Consider the following 13,627-nt stretch of genomic DNA (forward strand, 5'->3'; position numbering starts at 1 on the left):
GAAGACTGTCAGTTTGCTGGGAGACGGGCTACCCATAGCAAATGTGCAGTGTCTACTAAGCCCAGAGCTCTCATTCATCTAGAAGAGAGTGTGGGAGGGGCTGGGGGAATCACAAGGTCCAGACCATCTCAGAAGGCACAGTGGGGCTATCAGTCCGACCTAGAGTGTTTCCACTGGGCACACATCTGCCCTTCACAAGCTGTTGTAAACTTCCCAACTACCTTGATTTTCTGTCGTTTGCAAGCAGAATGACAAGATGTCTAGTTAAATTTGAACTTCATTCAAATCAACAAGTAATGCTTTCGTTTGTCCCTAACACTACAAAAATTAGTTGTTGGCCTAAAATTTCAATTTTGCTGGTGACCTAGCAATCCTGTACTACACATATAGTAAGAATAATTTGGTTTTTTTTTTAGTCTTATCTATTAATATTTGAATTGTAAATACCAAAAGAGTAAGGACCTCAACTCAATGTACATAGCACAAATATCAATGATACAAATCCTGTGATAATATACTCAGAAAATTACATTTATGATAAAAGGTATATGACTATTGAAATACTCAAAGTATCTGGCATAAAATAATTCAACAAATATTCTGTATTTAAGATTCTAGAAACTGACATCTGAAAAATATTTCTGGGATATCACTTTGGTAATTTAGCTCTGTTATTTAGAACTTTCGAATTATAATGAGATTGTTTCCCTCAACAGTTGACATTTTACAATAAACAGAACTTAAAATTATTACCACTACCAATCATCTATGTATTATAAATATTCAAAAAAGGAGAAAAAAATAAAATAAAACAATAGGGGAAGGTGCAGCTACTTCAGAGAAGGGGAAAAATGACCAAGTCACACTTCGCAGTATTACCTTTCACATGTACGGTAGCCAAAGAACTCCACAGAATGTTCAACATGAAAAAGTGGCACTGAAGATACCAAGGTGAGATCTCTCACATCAAAGCACCAAGCTCCTTACCTCCCCAGAACCTTAACGCAATGTCCCACTTCTCTGGAATTGCCTCCATACTTAACTTAGTAGAGAATCTTGACACTTGTCAGGCAAGGGATGCGGGGAGGGATGTGGGAGAGGCTATGACCACTGTCACTTGTGTCTGACGCATCTGTTCACCAATGGATGACCCTTGGTGGCTCAGACAGATGACATGGGAACTAAGAGCCTGTGGCTTCTGAGACAGAAGATGGGCCCCAGACTTTAGGCCTCCCCCTCCCCCTCCCCCTCTTCTTTCAAGACTCACCGCCCGGTGAGTCCCGAGGGCCTTACCAGTGTGTGTGAGCATGTGCCTCTGGAGGGAGCTGGCCCAAGGGAAGACCCGGGGACAGTGGGGACAGTTGATCTTCTGCAGGCAGTTGGCATAGGAGTTCCGCTTTGCTCTCAGCAGCCTGTCTTCAGCAGGGCCACCCTGCTCCTCATCACTGGGTCCAGGGTGCTCTGCAGGGGCTCCAGACACCTCATCCTGAGTATCGTCCTCTGCAGTCTGCAGAAATGGACTGAACTTGTTGGTATCTGTGGTGGCTAGCATCTTCTCGATACTAGCAAACTCTCCACTGGAGTCCAGGTCCACACCACTGCTGGTGGTGAGGGGCTGGCTTCTCATTCCCCTTTTCCTACCCCTCTTCCTGGATGAGCTAGAGGGTCCTTGCTCAGTAGGCAAGGCTTCCTCTGGGCTGCTGGCCGTAGGGGGTGGGTCACTGGATTCTTTAGGGCTTGTGACGTCAGTGTGGGTAGTGACAGCTTTGGGGATGGAGCTTCCTGAGCTGTCTGTGGCCACAGTGTTACTGCTGGTGATCGATGGCCCAGGGTCAGCTACCTTCGTTTTCAGCAGAGTAGGGGCTGAGGACACAGATGAGATGATCTGGGCAATGGAAGCCAGTGGAGGCAGCTCCTCTGTCATGGGGGGCTTTGGCAAGAGGAGGGGAGGTTTTGGCCGCAATGGCCGAAGCAAGGCAGGGTTGTTCAAGAGGGCAGAGTTGCCCAGGAGGGTAGGACTGCTGATGAGAGCTGAGGAATAGATGGGAACGGCCAGCTGCACAGAGCCCTGGAGGGGCTGAGTGTGGGGTTCCAGGTTGGCAGCTGTGGTGACGGCCACCACAGTACCTGTGGGGTTTTCCAAGCTCCCTCTGGGCTCCATAGTCACTGACAAGGTAGGGCAGGGTGGTGGGCAGGGAGATTGCTGCTCAGCTTTCCCAGATTCTGGTTCTGGTTTCTTGGCGTCACTGGGAACAACTGTGTCCTTGTCTCCTTTCTTTATGCTCTTGGGGATGGATAGGTCAATGGGCTCCATAGAGCAGTCGTAGAGGGCAGAGGAGGAAGAGGTCAGCAAGGAGGACACATTTTCCTGCTTCACTTGGACCAGCGCCAGGCCCTTCTGTGAAAAGTCAAGGGGTTCGTTGAAGTCCATCGCAAAGCTGCTGGCTGGCTCCAGCTTGACAGAGATGTGGGAAGGCAGGGGCTGGGTGGGGCTCGTGTGAAGAAAGCCATTTTGGGGCTCCAGGAAAGTGGGGAGGGGCTTGCACTCTCCAAAAGCAATGCAGTTGCCTTCTTCTCCTCTGGCAGAGGCCTCTGTGGGCGCGTCTGTGGGGGCAAGGCCACCATTTGTGGCAACCACATAGCTCTCGATGTCATGCTCGGGCACGTGCAGGTGTTGCTTGAGGATGTGATGGACACAGTTGCGCTTGGCCGCAAAGGTGGCATTGCATTCTTTGCACTCGAAAGGTTTGCGGCCTTTGGGGCAGCCACCCAGGCCTCGGCTGCAGTGTGTACGCATGTGAATGCGCAGCGCTCGGTAGTGCTTCAGATCCACACCGCACAGCCGGCACACCGTCTCCGGGGAGCAGAAGGCATCCACCAGCTTCGCTGCGCTGCTGCTCACGTACTCTATGTTCTTTTCGATGTCCTTCCGGGTGGCCTTGAGGTGCTTCTTGCGCAGGTGCCGCTCACAGTTGGCTTTGACTGTGAATGGGTAGCAGCAGATCTTGCAGACGTAAGGCCTTTCCCCGCTGTGTGTGCGAAGGTGGCGGATAAGAGCGGCTTTGTCCGCAGCAGTGTAGTTGCAGATGTTGCACTGGTAGGGTGAGATGCCCAGATGGGAGCGAACGTGGGCGCGCAGAACTCCAGAGAAAGCGAACACCTGGTTACAAAAGCGGCAGGGGTAGAGCGCCTTGCGCATGGCAGGGGTCTTCTTGCCACTGGGGCCTGTCATGATGGCCTTGAGGTCACCCTCTGTTATCTCCTGCTTGATCTTTGCCTCCATGTTTAGGGGCAGCAGGGCCTCGATGATGCTGTCCTGTTCCAGCTGCGTCTTCATCTCAGGCTGGCCTGGCAACTCCACGCCAGGCTGCTGCAGGAAGAGCTGTGTGGTGGTGTTTGGCTGGACCCCAGACTTAGACTGGAGCAGATGAGCATTGGAGGCTGCCTCGACGGAGCCCCTGAGGAACTTCAGGGACTGTGGAGGAAGGCTAGGGCTGATACACCCTGGGGACGCCTGCTGTGCATTGATGAGAGGTGGGGGTGTAGAGGTGGCTACCACGGTCCGAGGTGTGACCAGGGGCTTTGGCTTCAAGGGAGGCATGTGCTTGAAAATGGCCTGAAGGGGTGTGGCCGGAGCCTTGGAAAGTGGCGGAAGACTGATTTGTGGAGGAGCTGAAGCTGCCATCTTTAGAATCTGTTGGATGTCTGCTAGCTCAATGGCTGACTCTCCTGAAATAGGCTTTACCACAATGCTGCTGTCCGGCTGGATGATGAAGCCCTTTTGGAAGGGCTGCAGGGACAGATGCTTCATGCCCTCCTTGGTAGCTGGGAGGACCGTCAGAGAACCACCTAAAGAAGCAGCTTCAAAAGGGGACAGACTCAGCACGTTGGTGCAGCCAGGGTCCTGAGGTAGCTGACACTTGAGTGTCTGGAGCTGTATTGCTTGGTTGTCGTCCGGCAGGGGTTCCTCAGGAGGTGCAGGCCTGATGTCTTTGGTGTGCTGCAGGCCCAGCAGGGCCAGGAAGACCTTCTGGTCCTCGGTATCATCAGCCGGGGTCTTGGTCTGGAGCTTTTCCCGGCCCTGATCAGCGGCGATGTGGGTCTGCCTGTGCAGGATGAGTGAAGACAGCATGGGGAATGCCTTGTCGCAGGTGTCGCACACGAACCGGTGCTGCTCGCTGATGCACCTCCGCAGGTTTGTTTCACACCAGGCCTGAGGGAATCCCACCAGCCAGGGCAAGGGGGAAAAAAGGAAGGATTTAGAAATGACCCTAAAGGGAGAAGTGAGAAGTGTCTGTTGTATAACAGCAGCCCCTTTCATTAATGCTGGGAGCCAGCCTTTCTGAGTGTGAATCTGAGACTGAATTAGGAAAATGACAAACAGAGAGCAGGAGTCTGGTCTACAGCCTGTGGGCCACGTGTGTCCACAGACAGCTACAGATGCAGTCTAACACAGAACTGTGAACCTACTTGAAACTTTACGAGACACTTTTCCTTTGTCACTCAACTGCACAGTTCACAAGTGTGAACCCTGTACATAGCAACATCTTATTGCAATGGTGTGTGTATGTGTGTGTGCGTGCGTGCGTGCGTGCGTGCGCATGTGTGTAATATTTTGGTCTTTTTCTCTAATGTTCAGTCTCTCACTAAAATCCAGCCTGGCCTAGTCTATCCTCCTTGGGTTTCTTGGGCTGAGGGGTAGAAGACCTTTCATCTTAGGTTGATTGAGTCTTCTGTGAGTTTTTGTGTGGATCTAGCCCATCGGTGCCTTTTGCCCATTCTTCATGCTTGAGATTTAAAGCTGTATATTATTGTCCCATCAAAGCCTTGTTGTAGTCATTAGTGTCTGCCTCACAGCAAGGTAGGTTTCCCAAAAGATGGACATGCCCGAAAGAATCATACTTGTTTGAATAAGGACACCGTCACCAGGGAGATACTAAAAAGTACAGTGAAATAACACCAAGGTGGAGAGTGCTTACACTGGTGGTGATAGCACAAAGCCAGCACCTGGCAGACTGAGGCAGGAGGATGGCCAGTTTGGGCAGTGCCAGACAAGCTGAGAGGACAAACCAGGGTCCCTTTTTCATAAAATGATAAGAATTGGCTGTTTCTATGACTTTGGGAGAGGGGACATAAATCACCTGGGAGAGTCATGCATGTACATGTGTCAGGTACAATGCACTTGAGATCTGTGGATGCTTCCTATCTCAACTTCCCACATGGAAAAAATTAAAAAGTAGTTTTGGTAGTTTCCGTATAGGCATGGAACAAATTGGCTCATTGGCTTATTCAAATCTGTAATGATCCAAGGATCTGGGAAAAACAGCTCAGTAGTTGAGAATGCTTACTGCTCTTCCAGAGGACCCGAGTTTTGTTCCTAGCACCTACATCAGATGGGTCACAACCACTTACAATCAGCTTTAGGGGATCCAATGCTCTTCTGGCTCCAGGAGCATCCACATACATATGACAGATATCAACACACACACACCCCCAAAAAAAAAGTTCAATGCATTTTAAGAGAAACTGCTAAAAACACCTAGCTGTAAAGCAGACACTAACGATTCCAACAGGGCTTGGGTGGGAATGGTGAATATACAACTTTATGTCTCAAAGCCTGAAGAATGGGAAAAAGGCACTAATGGGCTAGATACACGCAAAAACTCATGGGAAACTCAACCCAAGATAAAAGACCATGAGCCCCTCTCAGCTCAAGAAACCCAAGGAGGACAGACTAGGCCAGGCTGGGCTTTAGTGAGAGGACATTACCGAAACCACCCCACCCCACCCAGCTGCACAGAATGCAGAGGTAGCTGCAGGCTGAATGGGTCCATCAGCATACCTGAGAAATTCGAGGAAACTTCCTACAGGAGAAGTCAGTAAATCCTAAGTCATGGAAGCCAGCAGGAATCGAAGGGTTGTTCTGGATGAAAGGTCTTCCCATGGCGTCTCTGGGAAGCTGCTTGTGGACAAGGGCATTGTGGCGCAGCAGCCCTCGGTGTGTGCGGAAAGTCACACAGCAGATGTCACATCTAGGAGGGAGAGAGAGCCATGAGGAGGCAGCTCGGTCTGTTAGCTTTAGCATAGGCTTTGTCGCTTCACTTTAGTTGAATACAATAAAGCACAATTGCTAGGGGTTAGCACACACACACACACACACACACACACACACACACAAAATCTCTCTCCCCCTTTTGTTTTTGTAAAGACATATTCTAATAACTCTGGATACCAAATCTTTGCAGGTGGTACAAAATATCTGTATGATTGGGGCTGGAGAGATGGCTCAGAGGTTAAGAGCACTGACTGCTCTTTCAGAGGTCCTGAGTTCAATTCCCAGCAACCACATGGTGGCTCACAACCATCTGTAATGAGATCTGGTGCCCTCTTCTGGCCTGCAGTCATACATGCTGTATACATAATAAATAAATAAATCTTAAAAAAAAAAAAAAAAAAAATCTGTATGACACCATCATCCAAAGTCTGTGCCCAGAGAAGACAGTTAGGATCCTGAAGTCACCAAAGCAAAACCTTGTCTCCAAAAAAAAAAAAAAAAAAAAATCAACAAAACACAAAAAAGCCTATCCTGCTGGACATGGTGGTACAGGGCACTTAAGAGACACAAAGGCAAAACAAACAAACACCACATGCCTACACGGCACTAGTGAAATCACACAGCACTCCTGGTATGCAGCAGAGATAAAATGAGTATATTGGTAGTACCACTTTTTACCAGAAAAATAACCACATACTGAGCTCACAATAAGGGCAAAAGCTCTGCTGGGGAAGTGGACAGGAGGCCAATAGGATAGTGGGTATCATGATCTCTAGATCTTCACTGAGTGAAATCTCAGGTGCTGTAATAATGGCATTATAAGCATCCCCCATGGTGGCGCACGCCTTTAATCCCAGCACTCGGGAGGCAGAGCCAGGCGGATCTCTGTGAGTTCGAGGCCAGCCTGGGCTACCAAGTGAGTTCCAGGAAAGGCGCAAAGCTACACAGAGAAACCCTGTCTCGAAAAACCAAAAAAAAAAAAAAAAAAAAAAAATAAGCATCCCCCAGTCTGTAACTCACTATAGTCACTGGAGCCCATGTGGCTAGTTAAATGGAAATTCATCAAAACTCCTCATGCACATAGAGCTCACTGGTATGGGGCAGGGCAGATGTACACATTTGCATAATGGCAGAAAGTTCTATTTATTTGTATAAGCACATCTCACACTCATAAACCCCCTGGGGAGGGGTCTTGTTACCACTGTTTTTATAGAGGCAAAGCAACTTGCTCCCATTTACACCACATACTCGCTGATGGAAACTTTCTTTGTTGTTCCTTCTTTTCTGGAAAGAAAGACAATGAAATCCCCCATGTTGCCACTGAGCTCATGCTGCTGAAATGCTGAAGAAGAGTCTGGGCAGCCCTTTATCACTCTCTAGCAGCTGCAGCAGAATGTAGCCTTGTCGGATACCTACCTCTCGCCTCTCCCCTGGTAATCTGGAAACACACCCTCTAAGCAAGATTTAAAGTAACACATTCCCATCAGCCACTGGAAACACAATGCTCTTTCTGAGGGGAGTCTACTGAGCTTCCAACAGTTGTGGCCAGAGCACACGTGAGGACTGGAAATGCTTCATCCACGGGTTCCCCTGGTGTGGCTCCCACCTTGTGGGTAGGGCATGTCCGAGGGAGACTTCAGGCTCCATCCCTTGTCAGAATACAGAGGGCTAAGTCACAGGCTAAGCAGGACAGCAGCACAGACATTACACTTTAGGCCAGGATCTATTTTCGGCTGAAACAGGTTCCAGTTCTGACTTGAGAGCAGACATATGATGCTGACCTCAGAGGCTGGGGAAAACCTGTCTGGAAATGGGACTCTAGCTTTTAGACCTTTTAGGTTCAAGTCAACTGAATGTGGATACCCAGCCCACCTCCTCATGCTATTCTAGTTAAAAAGATGAGAGAAATATCAGAATTAGGTGAACCGACCTCTCACCATGTTCGTTATTAAGAAATTGCTGCTAAGTTTTTGCATCTGCTTTAAATGCTCCTTAACACGTTCATCAGAAGGGGAACTACTTTACCTCAAATAACTAGTAAGAGTGAGGTGAGGTTTTATAACTTCACATCTCACCAATGATGACCTTCAGCAGCTGCTGAGTGTGGAGCAGAGCCTCAGCTGACAGACACTAACCCTGATTCCCTTCGGCACATGTAATGTGAAGGGTTCCTTCTCATGCTTTTCTGCCGGCATACGTATGATACTATGAGAGCTTTTGGAAGGGGTGGGGAGGGCACAGGGAAGGAAGAGAAATGTGCATCGCTCAGAATGTCCCACAGCACCACACTGCTGGGCCCAAGCCTGTGACACTGTGTTGGTCTCTATGAACCAATGATAATTCAAGGGCAATGACGAAGACAGAAGCCACACTGTGCCTTCCTTCCCTGGCGGGTGAAAAGACAAGGAGGGACACAGCAGGAGACCCATCACCAGGGCCTCCTGTGGGCATCTCCACTGACCGTCTTCAAGACCTCGTTAACTTACTCTTCTCAGGGTAATTTACTACATTTTCCGTGGTATTTGTAGAATTTTTTTTTTTTTTTTTTGGTTTTTCGAGACAGGGTTTCTCTGTGTAGCTTTGCACCTTTCCTGGGACTCACTTGGTAGCCCAGGCTGGCCTCGAACTCACAGAGATCCGCCTGGCTCTGCCTCCGGAGTGCTAGGATTAAAGGCGTGCGCCACCAGCGCCCGGCTATTTGTAGAATTTTAAATTAACATTTACTAGTGCTGGGCACTGCCCTAGACACGAAGGTCCTACAGCATCTATCTAGGCTCATTTTATCCTAACCCCAGCAGAGAAAGTTGGTAAGAATGAGCAGTCCCTCCGGGAGTAGAACACTTATTCTCAGCACATGTCTAGTTTGAAGCCAGCAGGCTTGTACTTAGCAGAAGGGCTTGTTGATCAGGGAAAAAGAGGTCTCACAAGATAATTTATATATACCTTAAATACAGCGTTTGTGATGTAATATACAAATATAAATAGGTGATAATACCAAACAATGACCATCATTGCTTAGGGGTTCTGCACTTGTAAATTTATCTACTAAATTAAATCCCAAACTGATACTTGTAATGGTTTTGTGTTCATTCACAAATATGTACAAAGCAATGACAAATTTGAGTTGTCTAATAAATATTCTCTGCTTAAACAAGAGGAAATCACATGTGGCCTTCATCAGCCCTTAAACTATAGGTGGATGTTCTTTCTGATATTTCACACCATGTTTCTTGTGTTCGGATCTTTTTGTTGGTGACTTTGGTAAATAATGGTTTCTAGATGTGGTTCTGAAGTATTGTCTAGTGTCTTAAGCATAGGAAGCTGAGACGTGCCTTAAGGAGAGAACATGCATTAGGGATGCTCTATTCAGGCATGGGTTACAGTGGTATCGGTTGCTGAGTTCAATGTTAACCAGTCAATAATACATATTCAACACATAGGCTTTAAACAGAACACAAAGTTATGTGTTGATCTTAGCTGGATGAAATGGATCAAGAGTCAGCAAGGCTGCGACTGGAGACACTGGGAGGCGGCTGGACACTAACAAAGGGAGGCCCCAGGTCTGCTCTGTCCAACCACTGTTGAAGCAAGACACAGACACGGGATCTCCGGCTTCCTGGATGAGGAGGTGAAGCTCATCAAGAAGATGGGCAACCACCTGACCAACCTCCACAGGGTGGCTGGGCCGCAGCCAGCACAGACCGGTGTGCCCCCGCCATCTCTGGGCGAGTACCTCTTCGAGAGGCTCACTCTCAAGCATGACTAGGAGGCCTCACCTTCCAAGGGGCTCCCTCCTCTGCTCTGCACCAGCCAGCCTCAGGACCTTCACCTGAACCTCTAGGCAGCTTTGTTAACCGCTCTGGAGCCCCTCCCAAGTCTCGGGACCAAGTGAAAATAAAGCATTTTGAAATAGCAAAAAAAAAAAGAGTCAGCAAGGAACCAGCTCCCCCAGTAGCAAAGCTTCAGTGCAGGCCCTCGCAATCGCCACACATGCCGCTCCTCCTCAGCACGCAGGTTTAATCTGGAGAGGGATTCATGTGGAAAAACAAGTGCTCTCTCTGGTCCACCCTCTGTTCTTAACCATCGGCTTCCTTAGGCCCTGCCTGCCTTCCCTGGGGCCACAGCTGAGAAGAGAACACTCTCTCCAACCTGCATGCTTGGACCCTCCAAATCAAGTCTAAGATCTACTTTTCACACTTCCACCTCCACAGGAATTCAGCCTAAGCACTCCTATTTCACAGTTTTAAATTCTCCCTTATTTCTTAAGAGTCTCAAGTATGTAGTCCTGGGTGGCTTAGAATTCTCTATGTAGACCAGGCTGGTCTAAACTCACAGGAATCTGCCTCCTTTGTCTCCCAAGTACTGGACTCCCCCTCCCCCCCTACATACACACACAAGGTTTTTCTGTGTAGATCAGGCTGGCCTGGAACTCACAGAGATCTGTCTGCCTCTGCCTCCTGAGTGCTGGGATTAAAGGCGTGCGCCACCACTGCCTGGCTGGATTTTGTCTGTTTTTAAAAGGATCCCTGTGACACCAAGTGGCTGAGACAATAGGCACCTTTGCTTCCCTTCTAAAAAGGTTTGAGAGCGGTGGTTCTCAACCTTTGGGTCTTAACCCCCTTATAGTCACATATCAGATATTTACATTATGATTCATAACAGTTGCAAAATTACAGTGATGAAGTGGCAGCAAAAATAATTTTTGTGGTTGGGGGTCACCACCACATGAGGAACTGCATTAAAGGGTCTCAGCCTCAGTAAGGTTGGGAAGCACTGCTCTAGAGGCTCTCTACAAGCAAGCTGCTTGAAATGGAAGATAAAAAAACAGAAAAGCAAATAGTCATAACGCCCCAAACAAAGCACATCCCCTTAAATAAACCAACCCAAACCAAAAAGCCACACCTGCTTTGAAATCATAAATGCACTGTGAGGCTGGGACACTCTCAGAAAATCTTGTGCCTCTTTGCCTCACAGTCTGCACCTGTTGACGGACTTTAAATAAAGCCAGGGAGGAAAACGGGCACCTAGGAAAGTAGGGCCTTTATCGGAGACAAGGGTTTAACAGCCCTCCCCAGAGCGGGAAGCATGGCTTTGCAACCTTGTTTCGAAGGGCTTGAAGGACAAGGGAGGTCACTGTAAATCTGTGCAGCCCGTGGCAGCAGGCAGGGCCTGCAGCTGGCGCTCCGCTCAGGGTATCGGCAGACCTGGCTTGGGTTTATCACTCACTCTTCATTAAGGCTACAGCCATTGGCTGGGTGGTCCTCAGGACTCTGCTGTCCTCAACCTGGGTTTGCGGAATATCTCAGCCCTGCCAGGAAACCCATAAAGACAATGATTGCAAAATATTTAGAAGAGGCAGAAACATACTCAAGAGTCACAGTGAGGGGAGAGCTGTAGGAGAATTTCATTTTGCAACAGACTCTGACGACGTGCCAGAGAGAACTTTTATATACCAGACTGACTGTCTTTTGATTTTCTGGCAATGGAAAAGGCCCTATGTTGGAAACAGAGGGCAGCTTTCCCAAATGGAATCCAACTTTTTGCTGTCAGTAGAATCAATGTATGGGGGCGGGGGTGGGGGTGGGGGTGTGGATCTTTTTCCCCCCCCTGGAAATCCAAAGAAACTATAAGAACTTACACTTCCTTCCAAAAACAAACCGTCTTTTCAAAATCCTATTGAAATAGGTTACTCCCGGGACGGGAGAGGGGCGGGATTCAGTGGAAAAACTGCCATCGAACAGTTTAAGGAGAAATTACAATATGGAACAGAGGGGTGATTAAAAAAAAAAAAAGCAGATATTTGCCTGACTTTTCCACAAGCATGTTCAGTATATTGACTCACAGCAACAGCTTTCTGCACCCCCAGGCAGAACAGGGATATTGACTCACTTAGAAAGAACCCAAATTAGCAGCGCATTAGCCAGTTTAGCTAAGAAGATGAGAATCTGAATTTGGCATGTTAGGACAGAGTCCAAGATTCTTCCGCGTCACTGGATCTGGGGTCCTACCCCAATGGAGAGGAGGGATGGGAGGAGGAGAGAGCTGGGCGCTGGAACAACGAAAAGAGAGCTTGCCTGCAGCTTATCTCTTCTCCCCCAGTCTCCCTTAGTACCACTTGTAATCCAGTCTCCCTTAGTACCACTTGTAATATCACTGAGGGCTTCTGGGTAGGTGTGAAGTCCAGATAGGAAGGTCTGTAGGTGGGGGTCCCAGGGCCCGGAAACTCCTCCCAGCAGCAGGGAAGGATAACTGAGCCAAGTTTTGATTGTGGGTGTTAGTATGTGAAGTTGTAGAGGTAGAATGGAGGTGCAGGAAAACTGTGCTCACAGAGAACCCACGGTATATGCTTAGAGAAGTGTTTTTCAGTTGTCAAGAACATGGGGAGGCACTGTCACAGAACTGTTCTGTAGGCCGGGAGTGTAGCTGAGGGCAGGACAGTTGCTTGCCATGTGTGAGTCCTGGGTTCAAACCCCAGTCATAGGGGAAAAAGAAGTTCCCCGTCTTTTCTCTATCAACTAGCAGAAGACTATCACATTCTAGCTGTGACTTTTGCCAGGTTGGAAAGATTTTATTGCTAATGTACTTGGCTCCACGGGGACTGATCTCTACTCTAACCTCAAGCCATCAAGCTACAGAAGACCTAATCCTGCCAGCCAGCACTCAACCTGCTCAAAGTCACCACAGCCAGGAGTAGGCCAGCCAGACCCACCAGGTCAAGGACACACCCATAAGCTGAGGTTTTTGCCCTTTCAGTTCTTAAAAGACACTGTAATGAAGCAGGCAACGTTGTTCATACTCCAATCCACCCAGTCTCGAAGGAAAAGCTCAATTAAAGATTTAGAAACATTGAAACTGAGTATGAGGGATGAACATTTGTAATCCCAAGCACTTACAAGGGAAGGAAGGAAGGTCAGGAGTTCAAGGCCAGCTTGGGCTACATATCAAGCTGGAAGCCAAGCCATCCCAAACGAAATTGCTAACTGCTATATGCCACATGCCTGATTAGGAAGGGAGCTGAGATATCTACTCCTTTGACGGCAAGCATCCCTGTAAAAAGGGAAAGGATGCAGTGAAAGAAGGTATCCTTCTGTCATCTACTTCTTCTTTTTACAAGAAAACAGTGGGGCTAAGGTAGAAATGTAGTGGGATGTTATGATGGTGGGCATATCCACTACAGGGACTCAACGATCCAGTCCAAAACAGCTTAAAAAAAACAATGGAACCAGACGTCTACTGTAGCTAAGCAATATTGGGATGTGCTTCCTCCAGTATCTGCTACAGTAATATCTGGTGACCTTAATGTTCTAGAGCAAGATGGAAATCCTGGAGTTAGCAGAAAAGCTTCAACAAAAGGTAAGCCACTCTTGGTTCCCATGCCCTCCCCACTCTTGCCCAGGCCCACTGAGCACAATTTTGGGCAGTGTGATCTGTAAGCCACTCAGCTGGTCCCTTATGGCCTCTTCAGTCTTGCACAGTCCCACCATGTATACCTCCCCGGTAGTGGGGCTCTAGGTGTTAGTCTGCCTGCCTGTAACAGTAGCACTCAGACTGGGCTATATAGCAAGATCCGTC

General features: G+C 48.3%; 1 protein-coding gene across 2 annotated transcripts in view; it reads right to left on the bottom strand.

Annotated features, from left to right (window-relative positions):
* Positions 1–13,627, bottom strand: part of Rreb1 (ras responsive element binding protein 1) — a 128,596-nt gene that overhangs the window by 13,178 nt on the left and 101,791 nt on the right. For both annotated transcript variants that reach the window (XM_059263157.1, XM_059263156.1), the window contains exons 9-10: positions 5,843–6,032; positions 1,294–4,213 (exon numbers count right to left, since the gene is read on the bottom strand). In XM_059263157.1, the coding sequence (XP_059119140.1) occupies positions 1,294–4,213; positions 5,843–6,032 (3,110 nt within the window). The remainder of the gene's footprint in view (positions 1–1,293; positions 4,214–5,842; positions 6,033–13,627) is intronic.

Source organism: Peromyscus eremicus, chromosome 5, assembly GCF_949786415.1.
Source record: "Peromyscus eremicus chromosome 5, PerEre_H2_v1, whole genome shotgun sequence".
NCBI lineage: Eukaryota > Metazoa > Chordata > Mammalia > Rodentia > Cricetidae > Peromyscus > Peromyscus eremicus.